Here is a 27,034-nt window from a genome sequence, read left to right on the forward strand (position 1 = left end):
TTGGAAGTGTTCTCTGTTGCTTTGTGTTCTTTGAAGACTGTTACAATGAAACTTAAAAGCACAAAAAAAAGCTATGCTTACATTCTTTTCAGTACCATGTGTTTTAGAACGGCACAATCTGTTAATTTCTGTTAAATTGTGATGAAAATGTACCAAAGCTTTACAAACACAAAATATCTGCAGTCATGTTTTCAATCCTAAACTAATGCAAGCAAAAGAGACAGCAGAGAGGTAATTAAAGCGAGCGAGGTCCATGATGAAAACAAAGCGGTAAAACAAACATCAATTTTCTTAGAATATATGACTCATATTGGATGCAAAACTTGTGTGAGTGTTTGTTGCAGACAGAGAGAACAGAAGAGAGAGACAGGGACATCATGTGTGGACTGTTGGCTGCTGCTCTGGTATCGTGACAACTCTATTCCCTTCAGCCCCTCAGTATTGAGCAATCTCCCAGCTGTGTTGTGACTACAGAGATGATGAAGAATCTGTACTTCCTCAAAGAAGAAAATTCCTTCTTACTGTTTCTTTTGGTAATAGTCTCCAAAATCGATGCTACGCCGATCAGACCTGTCACATGCAGTTATGGGACAGTGTGCTCTAACAACTGAGTTGTTTTGATTTGTGTGAAAGGATAATTAGCCAACAAGACGCCTACTTCAGAGTCTACCAAACGATGCGAGTGTAGTTCAGCCATGATCAAAGGTTAACTTGGAAGAGTTCACAGTCAGTTCACTCCGTTTATTGAAAGCATCACGTAGTCGTCAGCTTACACACACCTCTGACATGTCACTCCTTTGAAGCAGAATCACCTAAAGCTACAACCTCAGGTGTTTTAGTGGAGTTCAGAAGGTAAAGGAGTTGAATATAAAGAACCATCAAAGTATTAGAAGAGAAAGATTTTTTCTTGTTTCAACTCTTTGGATGTTAAATGATGCATTGGGTTAGTCATTGAGCACAAAGATAGGCATATAAATTTGGACCTGTGTGCAGACCTTAATCACTTTGTGTTGTCCATGAGACACCCTTGATTAGATCAAACTTTTGATAAACCTTTTTTTTTTTTCCTCACACTTGTTGCATGTCAGCGATATCGGCTGAAGAGGCAGTGAACTCAAGGTGTTGCCTGACCGTGTCGTGACCCTGCAGCACTCATACCTTGTCATTACTCATACCTTGAGGCCAGCTGACCCCTCTCACCTGTAATCTGCCACACACGTAGCTTGATCTTTGGTTGCTTTGTTTGCATCGTTTGGTTTACTAGTCCTCTTTTTAGTTTATTTTTTGTTTCCCTGTCCCTACTCCATCTGATCTTGTTCCATCAAGCACTTTGGGCTGCATCGTTGCATGAAAGGTGCTATGCAAATAAAGTTTTCTCTTAAAGACACAGCGCATACATGCATCAAAATCTGTTGAAAAAAATGTAGTACAACATGGCAAATCCTTTAGATAATGCCATCTTTATTAAAATATTCAGTGAATTGACAAGAATGCTGTGAAGTTACTCACTTTCAGAAAACAGCAGCTATAAAAAAAAAAAAAAAAGTTCCTTTGCATCCATAACACAGAAAATAACCAAACCTGACATTTTTCTGAATAGACAGGGGGTAAAACATTACAACGAAAATATACAGCTGTTTGGAGTTCTGACTTTAAAACTATAAAAACAGGCATGCATCTTATGCAGCCTTAAATCAGAATATATCAAATGTATTAACAGTGCATGTGCCTTATGTTAAGGTGACATTTTTAAACAAGCTTTTTTTTTTTAGCTTTTGTTTCAAGAGTAAGATAGAAGGCTAATCAAAACCAAAAAAAAACAATGTGCATCATATTGAGTTCTACAGTACTGTGCAGCTCAGGAGCCTGCTCCGGGTTCCAGCTGTGCGGGCAGGTTCTCCTCGCCGGACTTTACTGCACCTCCTTCTGAATGCTGCGATGGAGAAGAAAAAAAACATCTGTCACTGAATGATTAAATTCAGTTAACAATGACGTCTACAATGCCAAAAAAAACTTGAGACTTAACCCACAAATACTCAGTTTCAAAGGAGAAGAAAACACATCTTGATTAGTGGCTAGATGTTAGCTGTCCATAGAATATTTTAAAGCTACATTAAAAGATATTAAAAGTCCAGTAGATTCTTATTTCATGCACAATGTAGCAGCTAGTGTTGTAGCACACAAAATCCATTTTTGAAGGTCTCGGTCTCATCTCGGATATGAATGCTTGGTCTTGGTCTTGTCTCAGTCTCTCCCTGCCTTGGTCTTGGTCTTGTCTCAGTCTCTCCCTGCCTTGGTCTTGGTCTTGTCTCGGTCTCTCCCTGCCTTGGTCTTGGTCTTGTCTCGGTCTCTCCCTGCCTTGGTCTTGGTCTTGTCTCAGTCTCTCCCTGCCTTGGTCTTGGTCTTGTCTCAGTCTCTCCCTGCCTTGGTCTTGGTCTTGTCTCGGTCTCTCCCTGCCTTGGTCTTGGTCTTGTCTCGGTCTCTCCCTGCCTTGGTCTTGGTCTTGTCTTAGTCTCTCCCTGCCTTGGTCTTGGTCTTGTCTCGGTCTCTCCCTGCCTTGGTCTTGGTCTTGTCTCGGTCTCTCCCTGCCTTGGTCTTGGTCTTGTCTCGGTCTCTCCCTGCCTTGGTCTTGGTCTTGTCTCAGTCTCTCCCTGCCTTGGTCTTGATCTTGGTCTTGTCTCAGTCTCTCCTTGCCTTGGTCTTGGTCTTGTCTCAGTCTCTCCCTGCCTTGGTCTTGGTCTTGTCTTAGTCTCTCCCTGCCTTGGTCTTGGTCTTGTCTCAGTCTCTCCCTGCCTTGGTCTTGGTCTTGTCTCAGTCTCTCCCTGCCTTGGTCTTGGTCTTGTCTCAGTCTCTCCCTGCCTTAGTCTTGGTCTTGGTCTTGTCTCAGTCTCTCCTTGCCTTGGTCTTGGTCTTGTCTTAGTCTCTCCCTGCCTTGGTCTTGTCTCAGTCTCTCCTTGCCTTGGTCTTGGTCTTGTCTTAGTCTCTCCCTGCCTTGGTCTTGGTCTTGTCTTAGTCTCTCCCTGCCTTGGTCTTGGTCTTGGTCTTGTCTTAGTCTCTCCGTGCCTTGGTCTTGGTCTTGTCTTAGTCTCTCCCTGCCTTGGTCTTGGTCTTGTCTTAGTCTCTCCCTGCCTTGGTCTTGTCTTGTCTCAGTCTCTCCCTGCCTTGGTCTTGGTCTTGTCTTAGTCTCTCCCTGCCTTGGTCTTGGTCTTGTCTTAGTCTCTCCCTGCCTTGGTCTTGGTCTTGTCTTAGTCTCTCCCTGCCTTGGTCTTGGTCTTGTCTTAGTCTCTCCCTGCCTTGGTCTTGGTCTTGTCTTAGTCTCTCCCTGTCTTGGTCTTGGTCTTGACTCAGTCTCTATCCCTAAATGTCTCGGGTATGTCTTGGTCTCGGTTAGTGGTCTTGACTACAACACTGGTAGCAGCAGACATTTCCTAACTGATGTTTTAAAAAGACTATAAAATGATCATCAAACTCATTAACATCAAACTGCGCAGTGAGAATGAGTTGTCGTACCTCTCAAGATACTCGTGGACGTTGTCATGGCCGTTGTAACGTGCCAACCCCACCAGGATTCCAGTGGCACAGCGACCCTCCTTCTTACGACACAGACTGCAGTTACACACCCCTCGACAGATGGGACACGACCAATCCTGCAAAAAGAAGAAGGTCCACATTGAAGGATAAAATGTAAAACACCAGTGTAAACAATTTAAGGTTTTATGTTGCTTAGGTATTTTTCAAATCAGCTTCCTTTTCTGCCGTCGGAAAAGAACCTTGTATTAGCTTGTGGTTTTGGTTGAATATAGGAGCATGGTGTAACAATAAGCCACACACAATGACAAGTGCTTGTTTCATTTTGAGACACTTTGATTTTCCTCGCTCTTCTTTTGGCATGTTGATCAGTGGGAACAGATTTGATGCATTGGACTACATTTCCCACTGATAATTTTGAATGAAAGGACTACTCAGTTACCTTTTAAACAACATTATCTCATCGCACTGTGATGATGCTCACAAACAGCACATTGTGCTGCATGTGTTAGATTCTGGAACCACAGCAGCCACAACTGTCAAACAACCAGAGCGTGACTGCCTTCTCTCTCCTATAATGAACAATTCAGTTTCTCTTTACTTTGTAGTTTGTCATGTTGGCTCCCACTGCCACAAAACCACTGACAGAAACAATAACACAGACTTTATCAATGAATAAGTCAGAGTCCCTCTCTCTACATCTTCCGAGTCCAGATCCGGTAAATGCTCTAGTCGGTGTCAGAGTCATCACTGTTCCAATCAGGGTCAAGACACAAGTCCTGAAAATCAACGCTCGAGAGTTGGACTCATGCCCTGGACTGGAGTCCTACATCACTGCCCCACATTAATCTAGTTGACCAAATCAAAGTGTTCAATGTTTAACAGAAGAATGTGTGAACACTGACCGGGTCGAGCAGCACATCGTGTACGTCCTCCCCGTAGCGGTTCTTCAGGCAAGGCCCACAGAACTGACCTTTGACCCCCACGCAGACTCCACTGCGACACACAGTCTTTGTGTCCAGAGTCTTTTGTCTGCACTGATGACAAGAGCTGCCCTGGAAGAAGGAGACACACAATGAAGTCAGCACTAACACCTGACAGTACAGTTTGGTAAAAAAAAAAAAAAAACAGATCCCTAAACTCACATTCTCCTTGTCCCAGATCTTGTCTTTGCTACGGTACGCTATGTTGTCCAGGTCTTCTTTGGTGATCTCATCTACCGACCTCACCACGTACTGGACCCTCGTAGAACTATGGCTCTTCCTCTTTTTCCGTCTCTCACCTGCATGCTCCTCGTCCACCTGACCAATCACAAGCGCAGGAAAGCCATTTAAAACACAGAGGACACAAAGAGCACGTTATTATGTAGCGTAGTGTTCTAGATATTTGACATGGTGATTCCACTTTCATCAAAGCATTTTCAGAGGCTTCCCTGAGATGGATCGGCATGGAGCAGGTCAGAACCACGGGGAGAGGTGATGATTTAAAGACTTAAAAAAAAAATGAACCAAGAGTATGAGATCAAACATTTTAGGTCAAATTGGTTTTAAACCACAAGGGCTTGTTTGACACGGCTTCTACCTTTTGATGTGTATTACTTCTTTTTGCCTTCCTATACACGCATCTGTATAAAAATGTGTATAACAAAGTAAAAAAAGAATATATCTTATCTTAAATAAGACATGAGTGGATTCTCTTTACAGTTTTTTAATGTATTGAAATACAAGTGAATGCCTTTTAGATAAGATCTGTTCTTAAAGGAGGTTTAAGATTTCCTCTTTTGTCCACCATCTCGTTTGTCTTTTATCTAGGAATGGATTATGACACAGCTGTAGTGTTATTGAACATCTGTTTGTGTATGTTGATCAACCTGGGTAGTGTAAATGATTTACTCATTGCCTAAAGATGTCAAACGCTTGAGACCAATATGATGCCTTTTTGGGGTCATGGAGTAAGTGTGCAGGTTTGTGTTGTTAAGACATTTGAAGTGACTCCACTGAAGAAATTTGACTTGGTTCAAATAAGTGACAACATTTGAATAAATTAATGAAATTTGCAAGAATGAAATGAAAATCAGCATAACAACTTCCTCAATCAAGCAAGTCCCCTCTCTCTCTCCATAAACTCATTGAAATAGACATCATGAGAGCTGAACGTAACAGATATAAGCAGAGTGTGGAGTGTTTGTATCACATCGTACCAGCACCAGTCTCCTGATGTTTACAGTCCTTGGGACTCTGAGCGGCTCGCTCTTTTCCTCCACAGCGAAGTTCTCAGGAGGACGCGCCTTACGGGACGGGTTCCTCCTTTCTGACCCCACCTCCGGTTCAAACTTGCGTTTTCTTGCCGTCGCTTTCTCTTGCGCCCGTTTCTTCTTCTGCACAATTACAGAGTAAAGAAAGAGATTGAAAAAACAGAACTATTAAATTACTGGATATTTACCGGCATAATGTTTACAGAGGAGGTAAGTGGTCATACACATGTGAAAGTCTGTGAAGGAGTCTGTGTGTCTGTATTCATTCTCCATCCTACAAACGACAGTCTCTGCAGGCACTGGCTGAGAGCAGGAGTGTGTGATGAGTTTGTCCACCTTTGAGAGCTCCTAGAGCGGATAGAAGTGTGTGGAAGACGGCCTCTGGCTCGAGCGGGAGTGTGTGATGAGTTTGTTCTGCTGATCTCTGTAAGCCGAGCGGAGTGAGGAGGACGTTGAGAACGCGCATAATATGTCACTTCCTGGAGCTTTCGCGGAACTTGGGGTTAACGTGGGTTTCTTGCCCAAGGACACATCGGACATGTGTACTGCAGGAGCTGGGGATCGGCCTCCCAAACTTCCAGTTGAGAGACGATTGACTCTACCAACTGAGCCACAGGCACCCAATATTAAGCTTAGTTTGTGCTATGTTTAGGTGCCTAAATAAAGAAAATACTCAATAAAGATTACCTTTTTTTTTTTTTTTGAAAATTGGGGTAACGGAAATGGCTTAGTTCAGTTTAAAAAGTTTTACAACCTAAACATATTTGCAGATTAACAAAAAATATGACGCTATTACATATTTTAGATACTTTAATGTAAGTAGATGTGATTAATGGGGGCTGTAAGAGTAAAGGAATGATGATCCCTCCCTGGTGTGTATGCACACAAACTTCCTCTTACCCCTGCATAAGTCAGGTCTCAGTAGAGCCACCACGGTCAAAAAACTGTGAGTCGCCCCTACTTGCTCACCTAACGTACTTTCAAGCACGTCATGTAACTGTGGCAGCAGGAATAATAAAAGGCCTCTGTTGATGAAGGACAAGGACTCAACTTTCACTCAGGTAAAAGTCAGACAACGTCTCATAAATTCAACTTTTAATATCAGGGAGGTGTGGTGGTGCTTCAGAGAAAAGCTGCTTTCAGTTTTACCAGCCACCAGATGTCACTGTTACCCTACTTTAAAACCCTGAAGGATCATATCTTTTTTTTGTAGGATATATGGGGTAAAACAGTGTACCAAATACAGTTTATAAAATGAACTGGTGATCAGTAATACTAAATTTACTTGTTATGAGGACTTGCTGCTTCTGGTGCGTGTACTCACTTGAGGGGTGGTGGGTAGAGTCAGGTCAGCCATGGTGCTCAGATCAGCAAACAGCTTTGCCAGCTGTATGACAACAGAGCACCAGTCAAACAGCAGCTCACAAAGGTTGAGCAAGTATTTTATGTGTATCATCACAAAGTTTCTAAAAAAGATGTGGAGACAATTTAAGACATGTTGAAAGGGGTTCATCACCATGGCTTTGTTTTCCTGGATGTTTTTGTCTCTTTTCCGCAGGCTCTGAGGCAAGACGTCTTCTTTGACTTCTTCCTCATCTTCCTCCTTCACCTTCTGTCTTGCTCTGACGCTCTGTGCAGGAGTGTCTTTGACTGTCTCTTTTAGTTTTTTCTCTGACAGCTTCTGTTTGGGGGTAGACAGTCTTTTCATTGGAAACCTGAGGAGCAATATTAGACTTAAGTGTTCATTTTATCACAGAAAAACAATTGTGCTCCGTATGGTCCCTTTTATCTATGGGCAATAGGACAAATAATACAAAATAAGCTGAATGATCCTAAAATCACAATATTAGTGCGTTCAAATGTTACAACATACAGAGAAACCGACGATTATTTATGTATCTTTTAGATTATTCACAGGTTCACACACACCTCAGGGCTACTAACAGACTCTTCCTCTTCGGTGGAGCAGCGTCCTCTCCATCAGAGTAGAAGCCTGTGTCCATGTCACTGTCTTCCTCTGAATCCAACCTCTGGAAAACACCAAAGAACAAGCTTCCTATCCAGTGCTTTGGCTGCAGTAATGCAAACATGTTTGGAAAAATAATACAGCCAGAAATAAAAAAAATAAAAAAAAACATCATACCTCCATCTTTGACTGTTTGTCAAGAGAACCTGTAGCCTCTTCCTCCTCATCTTCACTGAAACCTTGAAACTCCTCCTCACTGTCCGATTGGCTGAACAGATGAGTTAGGTCCTCAGTAATGAACTTGGATTTGAAACATGGAGTCTGTTGGCAGACATAGAGTAACTTAATTTTAATTAGTAACATGCTGTTGTTGTTTTTTTTAAGTGGGTCATTTTCTGTTTATCTTGTGCACATGACATTGTGTTGCTATCTGAAGGATCAGCAGGTGGCAGTGGTTCGAAGATATGATACAATGACGTAAACAAGAGGGGAGATTACGGGCAGTTAGTGAAGTGAGTGAGCTGGCGGTAATTTTTTTGAATTAGCTGTGCAATGTAAAATGAAGAAAATAAACTCAACACATTTGTTAGTAATGAGTAGTAGCAGTGAGTAATGAACAACAATACATTTGATTCTTTATCTAAACTCTGGCTGGCATTTCTGTATTCAACCAATCAGGTGATGTCCTTGTTCACAAATTAATCTCTGAACCCGATGTCTCTATGGAGCTTGCAAGAATAGCCAAATTCGGGATAAACTCTTATTAAAGCAAAGCTATTTTAAGATTTTACACTTAACCCAAGTAAGTACTTTCAACTACAGAGCAGTGTGTCATTTCAGTCATGAAATGTAACACCAATTAGAAAGTAAGTTGCAGAATAACTGATACTTAACCTTTTACTTGCTCTACTTATCCTCTTTTTCAAAAGTATTAAAACATCAGTCCTCGTAAAATGTGGTTATGTCATTGTTTATGGTTTAAAGGCCAACAGAGAATACCAGTGTTGAGTTATAACATTTTATTCTTGATTGGTCGTTTGTGACAAGATGGACTAGGAATAAAAAAGATAAGGACTTATTATTTTAGATCTAGGGTCTATGTATGACACTGCCATAGTCAAGAAAGTAAAACACACATCAGGTTTTGTCTAATCCATACACTTTAATGTCGTAGACCTATGTCTATGCACATGTTAAATTTACAAATTATCCCTGCACTCATGTTCACTTCATTTGTCTGTCTACTCGCCGTTATATTGAATAGTTTCTGCTTATAATATGTCTACACTCCTGCACTTTAACTTATGTCAATACTGTCCATTTACAACTCTGTTTTTGCACATTTACATTTAATCTTTCATATTTAATTTACAACCATTTACGACTCTGTTTTTGCACATTTACATTCAATCTTCCATATTTAATCTTCCTATTTAAGACTAGTAATGTTTAGTTAAATCCTGGTTGTATATATTCACATTCTTAGTTTTGATATTTTTAGTGCTTATTTACTTTGTATTTAATATTATATTGTGTTTAGATTTGCTAACATTGTGTTTTTCACTCATATTGTGTGTTTGGATAACCTGCTGCTGTAACGCCACAATTTCCCAGTTTAGGATCAATAAAGTAATTCTATTTTATTCTAGGTCACACTTGTTGACATCTAAAATACGAAGGGGTGTTGAACCCCAACTTTTCAAAAGGATGACACAGATTTGACAAACATACTCTGTTCCTTGACAAACACTAATCATACAAGTCCTACAGTTTGATTGTTATCTTATTGATAATAACTTTAACACAATAAACAACCGCTTGAAAACCTCACTGAAAATGATCACGTGGTTTTTCTTCGACACAGACGCCAAAGTAGAAAATAAAGCTGTAATAACACGAACTCTTCACAGGCTTACCTTCGACGTTAGGGTCATTTTCAACTGCTTCAAGGCAAAAGTCAGACAAAAGGAAAGTTTTCCCTTTAAAAATACAAACAAACTAACGAGTAGTGGTGGATTTAAAAGTGAACCGCGAGATAACTCCGGTCATTGCAAACGAAGGGGTTTACTTTTGTTCGGCTTACAAATACATTTGTTGAAAAGACGGACACGCACATTGTTGAGAGTGCACCGATAACTGTTTACCGCAAAATCTTACTCACATGTGTAGTTTTTATTTTAAAAATTCTCTGCATGTATACGTGTGTTTTCGCTTCTGATAAACACCCCGGACTCACAATGGTACAGGCCGTACTTTCGCGCGAAAACGGCATGTGGGCGTGGTTGTCCAGTCCCCTTCTTCTTCTTCGTCTTCTTTTTCTTCTTCACTGGGACTTTGAGTTACTGGCGGATCGCACACAGCTTAAAGGTGCATACCGCCACCTCCTGTCCAAGAGTGAGTATCATCATGTCACTTACCTTCCCTAGGATTTAAATTTTGCCTGCCACCCTTGTGTAATATAAGAACGAAAAAAGAGCCCTCCTGACAGCTCTTATCCCTCCTCCTTCTCTCTCTGTGCCCAGTATTCTCTCATATTCCATTCACGCCCTGTAGCTCTGATTTTCTCTTTCAAACTCTCTCTCATTTGCATACTTATTACAGTGTAATAATACATTTTCCTTAGTTCCGCATCTTTCACACTTGTCACTGTTTCTTTTCCCCAATACAAACATTGTGCCATTCAAGGTTCAAGTTTCAAGGTTTCTTATTAGTACCGAAAGGTGAATTTGATTTGCAGACAGGAATTCAGCGTTTACAGAGATAAATAGGCCTATAACACATTAGCCTATATAAAAACAATTCAAAGGAAACATTCAAACATTCAAACAAAACAACATCAATTACATCTGGCCATGGAGAAGTCCTCAAACAGACACCTGTTAAGAATCTGAAAATGGTTAAAGTGCATCATCTTTTGTTAGTTTTGTTCAGCAGTGAAATAGCTGCAGGTATAAAAGAGTTCCTGTAATGTTCTTCTCAACCCAGTATGACCTACCCTTTCCTTTTTTTAAATACTTTTATTGCAATACATTAACGTTTCCGATCATTGTACTTACACATATTTGCAAACATTTTTTTCATATTTTTAACACCCAGTGGTGAAAAGGAAACAATACATAGAAATATATACACAGTATGCAGATTCAAAATGCATTTAACAGAGGCAGTATCCAGAGCGAGCTTTGTGCCTCCTTTTTACAAGCATATAGATAGTCAGGTTAAGCATACTGTTAAAGAAATTAAAAAAGAAGTAGAAAAGGATTAAATGAAAAAATAATAAATAAGTGTGCGTCATCTCCTGCAGATATTTACATCAAAGATTGTATGCGTGTTTACACATAACCAAGATCTGTCTATATCATGTTTTTAATTGTTGTTTATTATTATAATTATATTTATTTATACTGGTTATTCATACATTAATTCATTAATTAAATAATAGCCTCCCATTTGGTCCACTTGGACCAGCGTATTCTGTACTCTATCTCTTTATTCCTAACCCTATAAGTTATTCTGTCCATTTCTGATATTTCTTGCATAGTTATTTTCCATTTTTGCACTGATGGGCTTTAACCAACACTGAGATATTCATTTCATAGCTGCTGTTCTGAGTATTCTGTAAAGGTACCGGTCTGGTTCTTGTGTTAGTTCTGGGGGTAACTTCCCTAAAATAATATACACAGGGTTAAGCTGGGTTTTAAAATCAAATATGGCGACAATGGTCTTGATGATAGAATGCCAAAATGATTTTAAAACTGAGCAGAAGAAGAAAACATGTGCATTGTTTGCCTTTGTCTCACCACAGTTTTCCAGCAGTCAGATTTCACTGATGTGTTCATTTTTGAATGCATGTCTGGATTAATGAAAAATCTTGAATACAATTTCCAGGCAAATTCTTTCCAATATTTAGAGTTTGTCGTTATGAATTTCTCTGCATACTTGGTTCCATTCTTCTGGAACCTACCCTTTCCTTTGAGGATCAAACAGACACCTGTTAAGAATCTGAAAATGGTTAAAGTGCATCATCTTTTGCTAGTTTTGTTCAGCAGTGCTAAAGCTGCAGGTATAAAAGAGTTCCTGTAATGTTCTTCTCAACCCAGTGTGACCTACCCTTTCCTTTGAGGATGTGGATAATAGATCACTCCCTCCTAACATTGACCTTCCTCCCACTGACAATGGCTGTATTCCCATTCTAAATAACTCCTCTCAGTTTAACTTATCTCCTGTCACATTCAGTGTAGTTTGGTTATAGATCCTAAGAAATCTACAGGTGAAGACAAACTGGATCCTCTCTTTCTCCGTCTCTCAGCTTCTCTGATTGCATTTTTAACCTTTCCCTTTCATCCGGTGTAATTCCCAAAGTATGGAAAACTGCTTATGTTATCCCTTTACATAAGAGTGGCGATAAGAGTGACTCTAATAATTATAGGCCAATATCCAAATTACCCTGCTTAGAAAAGATTTTATTTTATTTTATTTTTTGCTTTTTAAAAAAAAAATGTATTAGGTGCAATGAAGTGACAAACTGGTGATATACAAATGAGGCACAAATAAATAATAAATAAGACAAATAAAGACAGCAAAATAAGACATCAATAGACACACATCATACTACGAACAGAAAAACTACAAAACTCTATGAGATACCTAAGAAAGGACACAAAAAATCTTATTGTCACATTGAAAATCTTACTGTCAAATTACAACAAAAGATTGGCTACCTATATAGAAATAGATCAAATTTCCCTATGTTCTGTCGGAAAAGGATAATCAAAGCAGTTTTTCTTTCAGTCATGGATTATGGTGATGTAGTCTATAGACATGCATCTACCACTACGCTTAAGCCCTTGGATGCTGTTTATCATTCTGCACCTTGATTTATAACCGGTGATAGCTATATGACTCACCACTGCATTTACTTGATAAAGTTGGCTGGCCCTCTCTTACTGAAAGACGCAATAACCACTGGCATCTATTTATCTGTAAAGCACTTACCGGAAAGCTACCATCATATATCACCTCCTTGTTACATCTGAACCCTGCTTCATTTTGAACTTGTTCAAGTGAGAGACTGGTTCTCCAGGTTCCTCATGCCAGGACTGACCTGGGCAAAACTGCTTTTAGCGTTAGTGCTGCAAACTCCTGGAACATTTTACAACATGACCTAAAATTGAGCACTTTTATTACTTTTGGACACTTTAGAACTATTCTTCTTAACCACCCAATACCTGACTGTAACTGTTTTATTTGATTTTAATTGTTGAATAATCATTGTAGTTATTCAGGCTTTTAATTATTTTTAGTTTATATATTTGTGTTATTATTAAGAGCAAAGTCCATGAATCAATACCAGCCTCAATGTCAATCATAAAGGCTCTAAGTTTAAATTCTGGTCAGAATATACCAAACTTGTCTGACCTCCTGTACTAATACCAGAAAAAAAGACATTTACCTGAAGTTAGCTAACATGAGCTACTCCAGATATCTATCATAACATCATTACTTCTTAGAGATGACAATTGCTGTACGTGGAGAATATACTTTTTGTTTGCTTTGATTTTTGTTGATGTTGATGTAAACAAACAAAAGAATCTAGTCTTATGAAGAGCGAAACTTTGTCAAATCCCTGATTATGAACTACGACCATGCAGAGAGTGACCTGGATTGGACTCACTGACATCCACAAAGAAGGCAAATGGATGTGGTCTGAGGGCTGCCAGCCAATTCTTCTTTCAGGCAGCAGGAGAGCCAAACAACATTCAAAGATGAACATTGTGGTCTTTACAATTCTGGCACACTGATGATGAAATGATGCACATTGTTTTAAAATGTGTCCCTCTGTTTGTGCATCTCTCATAAATTGTCCATAGCAACTGAGATGTCAGAAATTGTCTGATTCAACCTGGTTATTGCTCACCTGTTACTCCGTTTTTTACGTGTCAGCTCAAACACACCTGTACACACGTGTTAATAGTAAGGTGTGTGGAATCTTATGTTTTTATACTTTTATGTTTGCTTATTAACTGATCCAATGTATTAGACATAGCCTCACATATACATGTAACATGACCATATATGACCACCTTACATAAACATACAACATGACCTTATACCTCTGCAGCACACGAACATTTTACGATGTTTATCTCACCCCAGAGGTTCTTACCTTTGAGATAACACAGACTCAACAACACCTCCTTATAAGGCACATTCTTGTACCACAGGGTACAAGGTACGGACATAGATAAAACTACACCCTTTTCTGTGTTCCTCCTCTGTAAGTTTCGACCGCACTATATGCTCAAGTATATAAAGATTGTACGCCCCAAGAGCGGGCAGAGAACTTACTTTGTGTATCCTGTACGCATCGTTGAACTTCTCTCCTTGCTGCAAGTAATAAACTGTGTGACTTAGCAACTCAACAGTTTGTGGTTTACTCCTTTTTGTTCACTCTCGTACCGTGGTCCGGAGGGTTTCCTCTTTCTGCTGATTTCTTGCAGGCTCAGTTCTACCACAATTGTACACTTTCATTTGTGAGTAGAGAAGTCACTTTAATGATGAATGTGGGACATTCACACAGCTAACTCTCGTGGCACTTCTACATGTGAATATTTCCAAAGCATTTTAAATGACTAAGAGTGTATTATTCATAATAAAAAGGATTATAACATTCCAGTCAATGTACAAAATAAACTTTTACTATGAATTCAAATGAAGCCATACACGGTACATATAAAGACTATGTATATTCATTTTAAAAATGTATGTCTGCTGCAGCCGTCAATCATCCATTCTGTATAATGTGTGTCTGTCTGTGTTGAATTTTGAATCAGAAATAAACGGTTTCTTGCTTTTGGACAGTCATGCCATTCGCAAGGATTATAAAAATACCTACAGACTAAAGTTATTGTACAGTAATGTGTCCTGCTGAAGTGATGTATAAAGTCTTCATGATAAAGATATGTGCATGTGTGTACATAGTTATTTGATTGACCTTTGTTTGAATAAATATCAAATGAAAGTATATCTTTTTTTCTTTTCTTTTTTTTACACAACAATCCATAGTAACTGATAAAAATGTGAGGAGCTGGATCATACATGCATTGCTGAAGAGTACAGGTTCATGAATCACCAAACAGGCTACTCTTATGTTCTGTTTACCCGTATTTGACTCACACATGCAAAAACAGACCCCCATTTAATGTGTTCATCAAAGTCTGTTCAAATATACACATTATTTGTGTATTTAAGGGGGTAAGGTATCTTAAATGGTCAGGGTTTAGAAGTTGTGTCATATTTGAGACGGGGGGAATGTTTGGGTTTGAAGCTGGAGGTTAAAATACTCGTTCTGTTTGAATGCTATTTTGTTTCTCTGGTGTAGATTGCTGTGATGGACAGGAAGCCAAAAAGAAGTTGTAATTTGTGTTCTATTTTCATGTCTGTATCATGTTGCATTTTTCTGAACATAGACTGTAAATATTATAATTTAGACTGTAGTTTAAGAATTTACATTTTATTGAATATGAAGTAGACTATTGATACAGTATAACCCATGCAGCTAATGTTGTATAAATAGATTGAGTCTATTTTTTAACCAAACAAGTAACTAAATATTCTCAATTTATGGTTGAGTCTAAATGTTTCCGGAACAGAAAAATGCCTCTCCCAATTTCCCAGAGCTCCTGGTGACCTGCCAAAAATGAAAGTTCAGCAAAAACTTGCAGGTGACCTGTCTTGGCTGTGCCCCACCTCTCGCCCTATGACAAGCTGTAATCGGCTCCAACTCCCACTCTATACCCTTGACAGGAAAAGGGATTAGATAATGGATTGATGGATAGATGGATAGATGTTTGAAAAAAGGACACGTTGTATCTGTTGCTCCTCTATGGAACTGATGTCAAAAGCAGATTTGTCCGTCTCATATAGTTTATGGATAGTGTTTTCATTTTGTGTTCCTTTATGATTACTTGAAATGATTCAAATGCATAGTTATGATGAAGTAATGAAATACAAATCCAATAACAAATAAGAACAAAACCTGAAATCCCTCTGAATGTGCCAGAACGCATCAACTGTTATCTATCAACAGATATGAATGACACTTGTTGTCATCAATAGTCAGCACGACCTAGGTCACATGTTCTCTCTGGATGCTGAGGTGACCTTTGCTTTGTTAGAATGGCCTTCCTTATTTAGTGTTGCGGAAAGTTTGGTCTCAGGGAGGGTTTTATTGAATTTATCAAGCTGATAACCCGATCTAAACAAGACTTATGTGGAAAGACTCAGTTAATTATCAGTAACTAACAACATTAAGAAATACCAGCCTGAAGCAAGTTAGTGTGTTGATAGAATCTGAAATTAAATTGAATGAGTCCTTCTTCAAGTTTATTGGCCAGAATATAGAGAACTTGTCTGATCTCCACTTTCTTCATCTCCTAGGATACAACTATTAACCTGGATTTAGCTGACATAAGCTAAAATAAACTATTCAAGAAATTGAAGAAAACATTTATGTGAGTGGACAAACACTGCATGGAGAATATGATTTTTTGTTTGTCAATGATTATGTTGCAATTTAAAACTGTTCCTGAAAGCTTAAAGCACGTCTTAAAGCTGCTTGTAAAGCTTTTATTATGCATGTCAACTGGTTTACATTTGTACTCCATTTAATGGAAATGTTTAATTTCAGACTTTAGAATAACACTCAACAGCTGTAATCAACATAGTAGTGAATGACATGTGAAGCGAGGAACCCTCATAATGTTTGAAATAAAGATGTTTGAAAGGGTCTCCTTTTATGTTTCATATATTTATTTTAAGAGCTCAATACAAGATATTCCAAAAATAAAACATGTTATCGAGATCCAAAAAGACGTATTTTTGTGAATGAAACACTTTGTTCGTATCAGATCTAATTTATTTGACCTTAAATTCATAAATCATAGGGCTTTAGTCAGTTATCTGGGTAAATCTTAAAGTGAAAGTGTTTGCCAGGTAGTTATGACCAATGATATCTCACCAACATTGTAAACACCCTCTCTGATGCATATAAAAGAAAGTGATCTTTCGATCATTTCTTAAAGGTTCTTGCTATCATCCTACAGTGCAGACCAACTTCTCCAAAGACAGAGAGAGACTGTGACACCACTATGCAGCTGTTCCTCTTCCTGTTTGCTCTGGCTCTGGGTGCTGTGTCTTCTTCAGATCCAGATCAGACAAGGCTACAACGTGGAGGCTGTCCACTGTTCTGGTACAATTTCAACGGTCGCTGCTACAAGTACATCAGCACACCTACGACGTGGGCTGATGCAGAGCTCTACTGTTTGTCACTGAGCGCAAACCTGGTGTCTATACACAGTCTAGAAGAGCAAAACTTTGTCAAATTCCTGATTAGGAACTACGACCATACAGAGGAGTGGACCTGGATTGGACTCACTGACATTCACAAAGAAGGCAAATGGATGTGGTCTGATGGCTGCCAGGCCAAATATTTCTTTTGGAGGACAGGCGAGCCTAACAACCAGCACGGTGAAGATTGTGGCCTCTGCAATTATGGCAGAGAGCGAAAATGGAATGATTTACCTTGTTCTGCTTTGGGTCCCTCTGTTTGTGCATCTCGCATAAATTGTCCATAGCAACTGAGATGTCAGAAATGGTCTGATTCAACCTGGTTATTGCTCACCTGTTGCTCTGTTTTTTTTAAATATGTAAGATCAAACACACGTATACACTTTCATTTGTGTACACAATACTTTTTTTGCATTTTGTACAATAAATGTACAAACACATTTTAAATCACATTTGCTCTAAATATGAAGACTATGTATATTAATTTCATGATTTTTGTAAAACAAATAATGTATGTCTGCTACAGCTGATAATCATCCATTCTGTATAATGTGTGTTTGTTTGTGTTGAATTTTGAATCACACCAAAGATTATTCCTGTATCTGTAATATTTGTGCACCATACAGTCTCTCCTATAAAGCAACTAATTGCTTTGTGTAAATTCATTTTTAATTTAGTGTCCCTGCCATGTGTTGTCTTTGTGTGTATTTGTGTCTCTGTGGAGGGATGTAATGGTCTGGGCATTTGGAACAGGCTGCATCAATAGCCTATGTTTTCCTGTTGCTGCTTATAGTCATTTAGCTGTCCTCCTAACACGTCTTTTACCCAGCAGGAGGATGAAGAGGGAAGTGACACAAATAGAACCCACAGGCTCAGTGTGAAGCAGGTGCCGTATAATTGTCATTTGGAAAGGGTGCTGTTGGGAGATTGTGCTGAGATGGATACAATAGACATTAAAGCTATGGTTAGCACTGATTTAAGATGCAGGTTTTGTTATTTTCATTATTTTTATATACATGCTGTCATTTGAGAGTTTGATGGTATAAAATCAAGGAGCAGGCTTAATAATGCTGACAGAACCCAAGCATCACCAGTCATTTGTATGTTTTCATATTTGTGTCACTCTTACTTAACCAACATAAAATAATTTGCATAGAAACAGCTCTTGAACTCACCTAAAATGGGCTATGGTTGTCTAATTAAAAAAAAACAAAAAAACTTAAAAAACAGTCAAGAATGTAGCAAGAACGGGGATGACACTTGTTGCGACAACTTCTCCTGGGGGGATTTACCTCCAAGGAGATTCTACAGCTAGTCACACAGGTTCATTAAAAAAAACACAGGGCAAGAAACGTTTCAAATGTAAAAGTAAGCCACATTTTATAAACACAATGAATAGTAACTCCAAAATATTCAAATGTATTTATGAGGTTAGTAGTAATGGACAATCAGTTGTCATCAGACTACAGCTCGGTTGTATTTGTATGAGCACTGATGTACGTATGAAAAAGGTCAACTGAAGACCCGTCAGACCACATGTATGATCCTTCTTCCTGGCTGTCTCTCAGTCTGAACTCTTCATCAGCCAAGGACAACTGCACAATGTCTAAGCAGAAGTCTGACAAAAACAATTAAATCTGTCATGTCCAGCTCTGTGTCTTAGGTTATGTTTTAATTTCCACTTGTATTATTTTCTGTTTTGGTCACTAACCTCTCCTCTCATTTCAGATCCTTCACTTCCTGCCCTCATGTGTTTCCCACCTGTGTGATTGTCTGCCCCGCCCTGATTGTTCCCAGCTGCATCTTGTTGTCTTCCCCCTCACCTTTGCATTTAGTCTGTGGCTTTGCTTCCTTCTGTGCCAGTTCGTCTTTGTCCCCTGTGAGAAGCGTACAAGCCATTTGTTTTCTCTTGGATCACTTTTTTGGATTCTGTCTGCTTAAGAAGTAAAGACTGTTTTTTGTTCCCCCCAACCAGAGACTGTTTTTTGTGAGTCGTGCTTTTGAGTTCAGTTACCTGTGGTCTTGTTACATTACGAACTGGCCACTGAAATGGACTCAGCCGACTCAGATTCCCTGCAAGTGGCCCTTCAGGCTCAAGGCCGGCAACTGGTGCAACTTGAGGAGCAACTCAACTCAGTCTGCATTGGAGTGAGAGACATTAATGAACGCCAAGTAACCTTCCAGTCTTCCATTGGTAATCAAGTGTGTCTTTTGAATGACCACCTACACCAGATTATGGCTCGTTTAGACACACTTGGAGTTACTTCACCTGTTGAAAGCCTTGTTCCATCTCCTGAGACACAACCTGCTTCGGTCCCTGCCTCCTCACCTCATGCACTGGTAGCTCCCACGCTGCACCTTTCTAAACCAGAAAGATTTTCTGGGGACTCAGACAACTGTCGCTCGTTCCTGGTTCAGTGTGGGCTACACTTTGAACTGCAAGCTGCCTCCTTCCCCTCAGAGCGGGCAAAAGTGGCCTATATAATAACTCACCTCACTGGCCGTGCAGAGGCTTGGGCCGCTGCTGAGTGGGTTAGAGATTCTGCTGTTTGTTTTTCTGTGGACCTCTTCACCAGCACTCTCAGAAAGATTTTTGACCGTTCCACTCCTGGTCTGGAGGCTTCCAGGTCCCTCCTCAGCCTTCGTCAAGGTAGACGCCGGGTTTCAGATTATGCAATCGAATTCCGCACCCTAGCTGCAGACAGTGGTTGGAATACTCCCTCGCTGCTGGATGCCTTTTACAATGGACTTTCTGACGGAATTAAAGGCCAGCTCGTTCCCTTAGAGCGTCCAGCAGACAGACTCCTTCATTTCCCTTTCCATCAAGATCGACAATCGTCTCAGAGAGAGAAAAGGAGAGGTCCAAGTATATGTCAGATCCATCGTTCCTGAAGGGGCAGTCATTCTCCAATCGTCCTGTTCCTCGCAGACCTCCACCACATCACCTCCAGGGGTCCAGCCCACCGGCGCCCTCTACAACTTCGGAAGAACCTATGCAGCTCGGAAGGGCCAGACTGACTCCTGAGGCGCGACAGCGCTGTCTTCAGGAGGGGAGGTGTATCTACTGCTCCCAACTGGGACATTTCATCTCTTCCTGCCCAGTAAAAGACAAGGCTCATCAGTAGAGAGAAGGGTACTGGTGAGCCGAACAACTTTTTCTTCTATTCCTTCTCGACCCTTAACTGAATCCGAACTCATCTCCTCCTGTCTCTCCCTCCCTCATGATTTATTAGTGGACTCTGGGGCTGATGGGAATTTCATGGACTTTCATTCGGCTAAGAGACTGGGTTTAGTTCCTATCCCCCTTTCTAAAGTTCTGATTGCTAATGCTCTGGATGGCCGCTTGTTGTGTAGCGTTACGCATGAGACCCCACACATTAAGCTGATCATGGCACATAATCATTCTGAGAACATTTCCTTCCATCTCCTAGAGTCCCCAATGCACCCCCTCATTCTAGGACATCCTTGGCTGATCAAACATAATCCGCACATGGACTGGTCTACAGGAGAAGTTAAAGGTTGGGGGGAGAAATGCAAAGTAACCTGTTTCCCCTCAGATAGCATGCAAGGACCTTCGGCTCTGGCATCAGCTGTGTTGCCTGAGGGCTCACCGCCACCTGAGCTTCTTCAGCCTCCGGACTCTGAGTTCCCAGACCTCACCAAGGTGCCCTCTTGCTACCAGGACTTTAAGGAGGTATTTAACAAAACACGCGCAACTTCTTTACCACCCCACCGTGCTTACGATTGTGCTATTGACTTGCTTCCAGGAACCTCTCCCCCCAGAGGTCGTCTGTACTCTTTATCTCCTCCAGAAAGAGAAGCCATGGAGCTATATATCAAGTCTTCCCTTGCTGCTGGAATAATCCGCCCTTCCTCCTCCCCTGCTGGTGCTGGATTCTTCTTTGTTGACAAGAAGGACGAGACCCTCCGTCCCTGCTTTGATTATCGTGGCCTCAACGACATAACCATCAAAAACAGGTACCCCCTTCCTCTTATTTCGTCTGCATTTGAACTATTACAAGGAGCTAAGATCTTTTCCAACCTAGCTCTAAGAAATGCCTACCATTTGATAAGAATAAGGGAGGGGGGTGAATGGAAGACTGCTTTCAACACCCCTAGTGGTCACTACGAATATTTGGTAATGCCTTTTGGACTTACAAATGCCCCAGCTGTGTTCCAGGCACTGGTCAATGATGTCCTCCGAGACATGCTCAACGACTACGTCTTCGTCTATCTGGACGATATCCTCATCTTCTCTCCAGATGAGGAGACTCACATTCAGCATGTACGTCAGGTCCTACAGCGCCTACTAGACAACCGGCTCTTTGTCAAAGCTGAAAAGTGTGAGTTCCATGTTTCCTCTGTGCCGCTCCTGGGGTTTGTGGTCTCTCAAGACAACGTCCAAATGGACCCTTCCAAGGTCAGTGAAGTCACGGAATGGCCCACACCCACTAATCGCAAACAAGTGCAACGTTTTCTGGGATTTGCAAACTTTTATAGAACATTCATCAGAAATTTCAGTTCTGTTGCTGCACCTCTGCACACCCTAACCTCCCCCCTTGTGAAGTTTCAGTGGTCCCCTCAGGCTGACGAGGCCTGAGGGGAAGCTGAGAGTTAGTTTTGTGTCTGCCCCAATCCTGAGACTCCCAGATCCCCACCTTCAGTTCACTGTTGAGGTGGATGCTTCTGAAGTGGGCATCGGGGCTGTGCTCTCCCAGCGGTCTCCTACGGACAACAAACCCCACCCCTGTGCTTACCTGTTGCGGAAATTGTCCTCAGCAGAGGCCAACTATGATGTTGGTAACAGAGAGTTGTTGGCTGTCAAAGTGGCTCTGGAGGAGTGGCGTCATTGGTTGGAGGGGGCGGAACATCCTTTCCTCGTCTGGACAGATCACAAGAACTTGCAGTACATCAGGAGTGCTAAACGACTCAACGCAAGACAAGCCAGATGGGCTCTCTTTTTTAATAGATTTCACTTTTGTCTCACTTGCCGCCCTGGTTCAAAGAACAAAAAGCCTGATGCTCTGTCCCGCCTGTTTGACCAAAACACTGCCACAAAACATCCCTATAACATCCTGCCTTCTTCATGTGTAGTGGGAGCAGTTACCTGGGGCATTGAAGGGAGGGTTAAACAGGCCAATGCTAACACCCAAGTGCCTAACAACTGCCCTCCTAACAGGTTGTTTGTCCCAGTGTCACTCCGTTCTCAGGTTATTCATTGGGCTCACACCTCCCGTTTCTCCTGCCATCCTGGGATTCTACGGACATCATTCATCGTTAGACAACGATTCTGGTGGCCCTGCTTGGCGAAAGATATCAAGGAGTATGTGGCAGCTTGTCCTGTGTGTTCCCAGTGTAAATCATCTCGGCGTCCTCCTCCTACCTCTGCCCCATGGTCCAATATCTCACTAGACTTTGTCACAGGACTGCCACCTTCAGAAGGTAAGACCACTGTTCTAACAGTGGTTGACAGGTTTTCCAAAATGGTGCATTTCATTCCCTTACCGAAATTGCCATCTGCCAAAGAAACTGCAGAAGCCTTGCTTTCCAATGTGTTTCGTCTCCATGGTTTCCCTAAATATGTTGTTTCAGACAGAGGTCCCCAGTTCATCTCGAAGTTTTGGAAAGCTTTCTGCTCCCTGCTGGGTGCCACTGTCAGCCTCTCTTCTGGTTATCACCCTGAGTCGAATGGTCAAACCGAACGGATGAATCAGGAGTTGGAGACCTGCCTTCGCTGCCTGGTCTTCCATAACCCATCTTCCTGGAGCAAACACCTCGGCTGAGTATGCGCATAATACCTTACCATGCTCTTCTACTGGTTTTAGCCCTTTTCAGTGTGCCTATGGCTACCAGCCACCTCTGTTCCCTGAGCTAGAGTCGGAAGTCAGTGTCCCATCAGCCCAGGCCCTCATTCGACGTTGTCGGCGGATATGGAGACAGGCCCAGCTGGTGCTCCTCAGGACATCTGCAAGGTATAAAAGGGGAGCAGATCGTCGTCGAGTTCCAGCTCCCTCGTACCAGCCGGGGCAGAGAGTCTGGTTGTCCACCAAGGATCTCCCTCTGCGAGTGGAATCTTGTAAGTTGGCCCCTAGATTTGTTGGACTATTCCCAGTATCAAGAGTTGTCAATACCTGGTTGACTGGAAAGGGTATGGTCCAGAATATGTTGTCAAGCAACGTATTGGACCCTGGTCTCATTCGGGACTTCACTGCCCCGCCCTGATTGTTCCCAGCTGCATTTTATTGTCTTCCCCCTCACCTTTGTATTTAGTCTGTGGCTTCCCTTCCTTTGTTCTGTCACATGTTTGGTAACTTCGGCGATCCAAACTGCACATTTGTTTTCATTAAATAAATCTGATTGGTTGATTGATATCAGAAATTTGGGTTGCAATTTTTCATGAAGGAGTTGATGGTGGGTCCTGAGACTAGACCAGTTTAGAACCACTGCTCTGTGATATAAAAAAAATGATTTTCAACTGTCTCTGTAAGCTTTTCAATATCATCCCACAGTGCAGATCAAGTACTTCAAAGACAGAGACTATGACACCAACATGCTACAAGGCACATTGTAACAGGTACCATGGTATTGCATTGACAGCAAAAAAAAAATCTTATTTGACTTAGACTATAATGTTTTTGTACCCCCAAGTTTGACTTAAATTCATAACATTGGGATTTTCTGTGACCTTCCTGAGTGAAGGTCACAAGACCACAGGTAACTGAACTCAAAAGCACGACTCACACAAAACAGTCTTTACTTCTTAAGCAGACAGAATCCAAAAAAGTGATCCAAGAGGAAACAAAGGGCTTGTACGCTTCTCACAGGGGACAAAGACAAACTGGCACAGAAGAAATGGAACAAATGTCTTGACTGTGCCCCACCTCTCGCCCCATGACAAGCTGTGATCGGCTCCAACTCCCACCCTTGAGAGGAAAAGGGATTAGATGATGGATTGATGGATAGATGTTTGAAAAAAGGACACGTTGTATCTGTTGCTCCTCTATGGAACTGATGTCAAAAGCAGATTTGTCCGTCTCATATAGTTTATGGATAGTGTTTTCATTTTGTGTTCCTTTATGATTACTTGAAATGATTCAAATGCATAGTTACGATGAAGTAATGAAATACAAAACCTGAAATCCCTCTGAATGTGCCAGAACGCATCAACTGTTATCTATCAACAGATATGAATGACACTTGTTGTCATCAATAGTCAGCACGACCTAGGTCACATGTTCTCTCTGGATGCTGAGGTGACCTTTGCTTTGTTAGAATGGCCTTCCTTATTTAGTGTTGCAGAAAGTTTGGTCTCAGGGAGGGTTTTATTGAATTTATTAACCTGATAACCCGATCTAAACAAGACTTATGTGGAAAGACTCAGTTAATTATCAGTAACTAACAACATTAAGAAATACCAGCCTGAAGCAAGTTAGTGTGTTGATAGAATCTGAAATTAAATTGAATGAGTCCTTCAAGTTTATTGGCCAGAATATAGAGAACTTGTCTGATCTCCACTTTCTTCATCTCCTAGGATACAACTATTAACCTGGATTTAGCTGACATAAGCTAAAATAAACTATTCAAGAAATTGAAGAAAACATTTATTTGAGTGGACAAACACTGCATGGAGAATATGATTTTTTGTTTGTCAATGATTATGTTGCAATTTAAAACTGTTCCTGAAAGCTTAAAGCATGTCTTAAAGCTGCTTGTAAAGCTTTTATTATGCATGTCAACTGGTTTACATTTGTACTCCATTTAATGGAAATGTTTAATTTCAGACTTTAGAATAACACTCAACAGCTGTAATCAACATAGTAGTGAATGACATAATAAAAAGGATTATAACATTCCAGTCAGTGTACAAAATAAATGAATAAATTAATTCAAATGAAGCCATACACGGTACATATAAAGACTATGTATATTCATTTTAAAAATGTATGTCTGCTACAGCCGTCAATCATCCATTCTGTATAATGTGTGTCTGTCTGTGTTGAATTTTGAATCAGAAATAAACGGTTTCTTGCTTTTGGACAGTCATGCCATTCGCAAGGATTATAAAAATACCTACAGACTAAAGTTATTGTACAGTAATGTGTCCTGCTGAAGTGATGTATAAAGTCTTCATGATAAAGATATGTGCATGTGTGTACATAATTATTTGATTGACCTTTGTTTGAATAAATATCAAATGAAAGTATATCTTTTTTTCTTTTCTTTTTTTTACACAACAATCCATAGTAACTGATAAAAATGTGAGGAGCTGGATCATACATGCATTGCTGAAGAGTACAGGTTCATGAATCACCAAACAGGCTACTCTTATGTTCTGTTTACCCGTATTTGACTCACACATGCAAAAACAGACCCCCATTTAATGTGTTCATCAAAGTCTGTTCAAATATACACATTATTTGTGTATTTAAGGGGGTAAGGTATCTTAAATGATCAGGGTTTAGAAGTTGTGTCATATTTGAGACGGGGGGAATGTTTGGGTTTGAAGCTGGAGGTTAAAATACTTGTTCTGTTTGAATGCTATTTTGTTTCTCTGGTGTAGATTGCTGTGATGGACAGGAAGCCAAAAAGAAGTTGTAATCTGTGTTCTATTTTCATGTCTGTATCATGTTGCATTTTTCTGAACATAGACTGTAAATATTATAATTTAGACTGTATTTTAAAAATGTACATTTTATTGAATATGAAGTAGACTATTGATACAGTATAACCCATGCAGCTAATGCTGTATAAATAGATTGAGTCTATTTTTTAACCAAACAAGTAACTAAATATTCTCAATTTATGGTTGAGTCTAAATGTTTCCGGAACAGAAAAATGCCTCTCCCAATTTCCCAGAGCTCCTGGTGACCTGCCAAAAATGAAAGTTCAGCAAAAACTTACAGGTGACCTGTCTTGGCTGTGCCCCACCTCTCGCCCTATGACAAGCTGTAATCGGCTCCAACTCCCACTCTATACCCTTGACAGGAAAAGGGATTAGATAATGGATTGATGGATAGATGGATAGATGTTTGAAAAAAGGACACGTTGTATCTGTTGCTCCTCTATGGAACTGATGTCAAAAGCAGATTTGTCCGTCTCATATAGTTTATGGATAGTGTTTTCATTTTGTGTTCCTTTATGATTACTTGAAATGATTCAAATGCATAGTTATGATGAAGTAATGAAATACAAATCCAATAACAAATAAGAACAAAACCTGAAATCCCTCTGAATGTGCCAGAACGCATCAACTGTTATCTATCAACAGATATGAATGACACTTGTTGTCATCAATAGTCAGCACGACCTAGGTCACATGTTCTCTCTGGATGCTGAGGTGACCTTTGCTTTGTTAGAATGGCCTTCCTTATTTAGTGTTGCGGAAAGTTTGGTCTCAGGGAGGGTTTTATTGAATTTATCAAGCTGATAACCCGATCTAAACAAGACTTATGTGGAAAGACTCAGTTAATTATCAGTAACTAACAACATTAAGAAATACCAGCCTGAAGCAAGTTAGTGTGTTGATAGAATCTGAAATTAAATTGAATGAGTCCTTCTTCAAGTTTATTGGCCAGAATATAGAGAACTTGTCTGATCTCCACTTTCTTCATCTCCTAGGATACAACTATTAACCTGGATTTAGCTGACATAAGCTAAAATAAACTATTCAAGAAATTGAAGAAAACATTTATGTGAGTGGACAAACACTGCATGGAGAATATGATTTTTTGTTTGTCAATGATTATGTTGCAATTTAAAACTGTTCCTGAAAGCTTAAAGCACGTCTTAAAGCTGCTTGTAAAGCTTTTATTATGCATGTCAACTGGTTTACATTTGTACTCCATTTAATGGAAATGTTTAATTTCAGACTTTAGAATAACACTCAACAGCTGTAATCAACATAGTAGTGAATGACATGTGAAGCGAGGAACCCTCAT

General features: G+C 40.3%; 2 protein-coding genes across 3 annotated transcripts; one reads left to right on the top strand and one right to left on the bottom strand.

Moving 5' to 3' along the window:
- Positions 1 to 1,441: 1,441 nt before the first annotated feature.
- cdca7b (cell division cycle associated 7b) lies at positions 1,442 to 10,035 on the bottom strand. 2 transcript variants are annotated; one of them, XM_061060392.1, is made up of 10 exons: positions 9,985 to 10,035; positions 7,926 to 8,069; positions 7,712 to 7,812; positions 7,299 to 7,497; positions 7,107 to 7,169; positions 5,729 to 5,905; positions 4,674 to 4,829; positions 4,434 to 4,583; positions 3,511 to 3,647; positions 1,442 to 1,933 (listed from the first exon to the last, which is right to left on the bottom strand). In XM_061060392.1, exons 1-10 carry the CDS (start codon positions 10,018 to 10,020, stop codon positions 1,912 to 1,914), a joined length of 1,185 nt encoding a protein of 394 aa, XP_060916375.1. In that variant the 5' UTR covers positions 10,021 to 10,035; the 3' UTR covers positions 1,442 to 1,911. The 2 variants fall into 2 exon arrangements, with proteins under 2 accessions (XP_060916375.1, XP_060916376.1); XM_061060393.1 differs by lacking the exon at positions 9,985 to 10,035 and adding an exon at positions 9,665 to 9,975.
- A 6,775-nt stretch (positions 10,036 to 16,810) lies between these two features.
- On the top strand, positions 16,811 to 17,679 carry LOC132991303 (lactose-binding lectin l-2-like). The gene has a single exon (XM_061060020.1). The coding sequence runs from the start codon at positions 16,898 to 16,900 to the stop codon at positions 17,381 to 17,383; it is 486 nt and encodes a 161-aa protein (XP_060916003.1). The 5' UTR covers positions 16,811 to 16,897; the 3' UTR covers positions 17,384 to 17,679.
- Positions 17,680 to 27,034: the final 9,355 nt, after the last annotated feature.

This window comes from Labrus mixtus, chromosome 16 (genome assembly GCF_963584025.1).
Source record: "Labrus mixtus chromosome 16, fLabMix1.1, whole genome shotgun sequence".
Lineage (NCBI taxonomy): Eukaryota > Metazoa > Chordata > Actinopteri > Labriformes > Labridae > Labrus > Labrus mixtus.

What these genes read in the sequence shown, in the direction of transcription:
- cdca7b (XM_061060392.1), bottom strand. Translation starts at nt 10,020, where the DNA reads ATGCCGTTTTCGCGCGAAAGTACGGCCTGTACCATT. An exon ending in ACGATGTGCTGCTCGACCCG is followed by an intron (nt 3,648 to 4,433) that starts GTCAGTGTTCAC and finishes TTCTTTTTGCAG; the next exon opens with GATTGGTCGTGTCCCATCTG. An exon ending in GTCCACGAGTATCTTGAGAG is followed by an intron (nt 1,934 to 3,510) that starts GTACGACAACTC and finishes TCTCCATCGCAG; the next exon opens with CATTCAGAAGGAGGTGCAGT.
- LOC132991303 (XM_061060020.1), top strand. Translation starts at nt 16,898, where the DNA reads ATGCAGCTGTTCCTCTTCCTGTTTGCTCTGGCTCTGGGTGCTGTGTCT.